At 34.6% G+C, this 2693-nt stretch overlaps 1 protein-coding gene across 1 annotated transcript; it reads left to right on the top strand.

Moving 5' to 3' along the window:
* The first annotated feature begins 488 nt into the window (after window positions 1-488).
* Window positions 489-1441, top strand: LOC127701979 (M-phase inducer phosphatase 2-like). Its single transcript, XM_052205952.1, has one exon. It carries the CDS (start codon window positions 489-491, stop codon window positions 1428-1430), a length of 942 nt encoding a protein of 313 aa, XP_052061912.1. The 3' UTR covers window positions 1431-1441.
* The last annotated feature ends 1252 nt before the right edge of the window (window positions 1442-2693 follow it).

Raw genomic sequence — 2693 nt, forward strand, 5'->3', positions numbered from 1 at the left:
CTTTAACCACAGAGTGAATATTTGTGGACGCCGCCGACGACATCGACGACGACGACGGAATGTAGGATCGCTATGTCTCGCTTCTGCGTTTTGTCGCAGGCTCGACAAAAAACAAAAAAACAAAAAACAAAAAACAAGACATGCCATAATGGAAAAAAAGAGAAATTTGAGACAAAACTAGAAAGAGAAATCCAATAGTCTAACTGAAGAATATTACTTTAAAAGAAAAACAAATGTAAGAGAAAGACGACGTGCATTGTTTGGGTTGTAATATATGATTGAACTCAGCAAACGCATTTATAATCACACTTAAAATGGCTTTAATCACCAACTGTTCCATTGAGGATCGTATGAAGAGATTTCCCCCTTAAAACTACTAACTAGTTCGTATTTTTACATTGATTGTTCAGGCAACCTAAACAAATAAATAAAACCTATTTAATTGTAGAAAAATATATTTATTGTTTTTCTTTATTTCAGTAAACGAGATGGATTGTTTTACCAAAGATAACTGTCACCACAAAGTTTCAAAAACTCCAGACTTTATAAAAAGTTTGTTGGACGAAGATTCAGGACTTGGTATGGATTTTAATGCATTTGACGATTCACCGACACTGAGTCTGTTCAATTCAGAACTTAGCTCAAAAAGAAAAAGAGCCGACAAATTAGACACTAGTACTGACTTTGATACCCCTGTATCGTACAGCAAGAAAAGATACATCAGATCCCAAAAACTATTACTGAAAAAATCTTTGTCTTTCGATGCTCAGGTTATCAGGACCAGTGAAGACTTGTCAGATGACGCCATCAATCGCCGCGAAATTAAAACAAAAGACGTCTTAGTTCAAGCCGCCGTACTCACTGGAGATGGAAAAGAAGAATGTTGTTTACAAACCGTTCAGGGGCACTGTCATGACCTAAGATACATAACCCCAGCCACCATAAATGATGTTTTAAATGGAAAATACGATGATACAATTGGAAGCGTTCGTATAATTGACAGTAGATATTCGTATGAGTTTGAAGGTGGTCACATACGAGGCGCTGAAAATATTCATAATAAGGACGATATTTTAGAACTATTAAAAAATCCAAATACATCCTGCTCAGATGGAAAGCGTGACATAATTATTTTCCATTGTGAGTTTTCTTCCGAGAGAGGACCAAAAATGTGCCGCTTTCTTCGTAATCATGACAGAGAATTAAATGCTGACAATTACCCGTCCCTGTATTTTCCTGAACTTTATATCCTAAAGGGAGGATACAAAGAGTTTTATGGAAGTTATAAGACATTGTGTTCTCCCATGGATTACGTTCCAATGTTGAGCAAAGATCACAAAGATGACTTGCGTCATTTCCGGTCCAAATCTAAATCATGGTATGCTGGCCAAAAACGACTGAAATCATCCTCCGGTCGATTGTTCTATTGACATGAAAATAATAGTGCTAAATCTGTATTTAATTGTACCAATTGTATATTACATTAAATTATATCATAGTATATTAATTGATTGATTGGTTTTTAACGCCACTTTCAGCACTATTGTGCTAATTCGAGTCATTCAGTTTTTATTGGTGGTATATCAAAGTATAAGTAGCATGGTGCGTGTTCATGCTTATTCAGTCCATAAAACATTCTGATACAAACGAATGAATAATATAGTATCTCACATGTCTTTCAACTGACTATGTTAAAAGAACATATGTGAAGGACTAGCTCTGGTATCTGGCTAAGGTTAACCCATGGTATCTTCTACTTTCTACTTGTTTTCGTTGACAGTATTTTTGTCATTTTTACTTAGATGTATACCCCGACTACAAATCTCGTGCACTGAAATTACATATATTGCATATCAAAGAACGAGAATAATAACATCGCTGGTTACCGTATTACTTACCATTCTCAACTTTCAGATAAAAAAAAAACAAACGCACGATGGCAAGACATGCCATAATGAAAAAGAAAACAAAATGTGAAACAAAACTGGAAAGAGAATTCCAATAGTCTAACTGAAGTAACCAAATGTAAAAGAAACGTGAACCGTTTGGGTTGTAATAGATACATACGTATTTTACAGACTAAGCCTTTTAGTCCCAAGACTCTCTTTTTTATTAAGCTACCAATATATATATATATTCTCTTTGAGCGCTTTCATGTTTTGGAGAGGTTTACATCGGTATATTTTTAAAACAAGCGACACCACCTATTGTGATTAAATAATCGGATGCAAAAACTAATCACGTGATTCTACATTGCGATTAAAAATGCCATTGAATTATTCCTTTGGTTGAAAATTGTCATAACTGAGTTAAATTTAAAGTTAACAGTCACCATCATGATTGATTGACCGACGTAGAATGTTTATGTAAGAAATATTCCATTTGTTGTGGCCACACTACAATTCTTTCACCGTTCATGATTTAGTACTGTGCTACTTGCCCTCAGATTCAACTTTTCATCGACACTCGACGGGTTCTGTTAATAAAGCGGAAACTAAATGACCTTCTTGAGCACCTGCAGTTTGATCCACCATCTTCGATTTTCTATATAATATTTTATGTTTGTCTTATACTCTGTTTTCTTTTGCCCAGTGTTGTCTGTTGTGTTTTATTTAGAATTTTTACCCCATCTCCCCATTTAGTAAAATTCTATCTTTGCTTTTTTATGTGTAATGTTAATAGGATATAACCAT

Source organism: Mytilus californianus, unplaced genomic scaffold (genome assembly GCF_021869535.1).
Source record: "Mytilus californianus isolate M0D057914Y unplaced genomic scaffold, xbMytCali1.0.p SCAF_5, whole genome shotgun sequence".
Classification (NCBI taxonomy): Eukaryota; Metazoa; Mollusca; class Bivalvia; order Mytilida; family Mytilidae; genus Mytilus; species Mytilus californianus.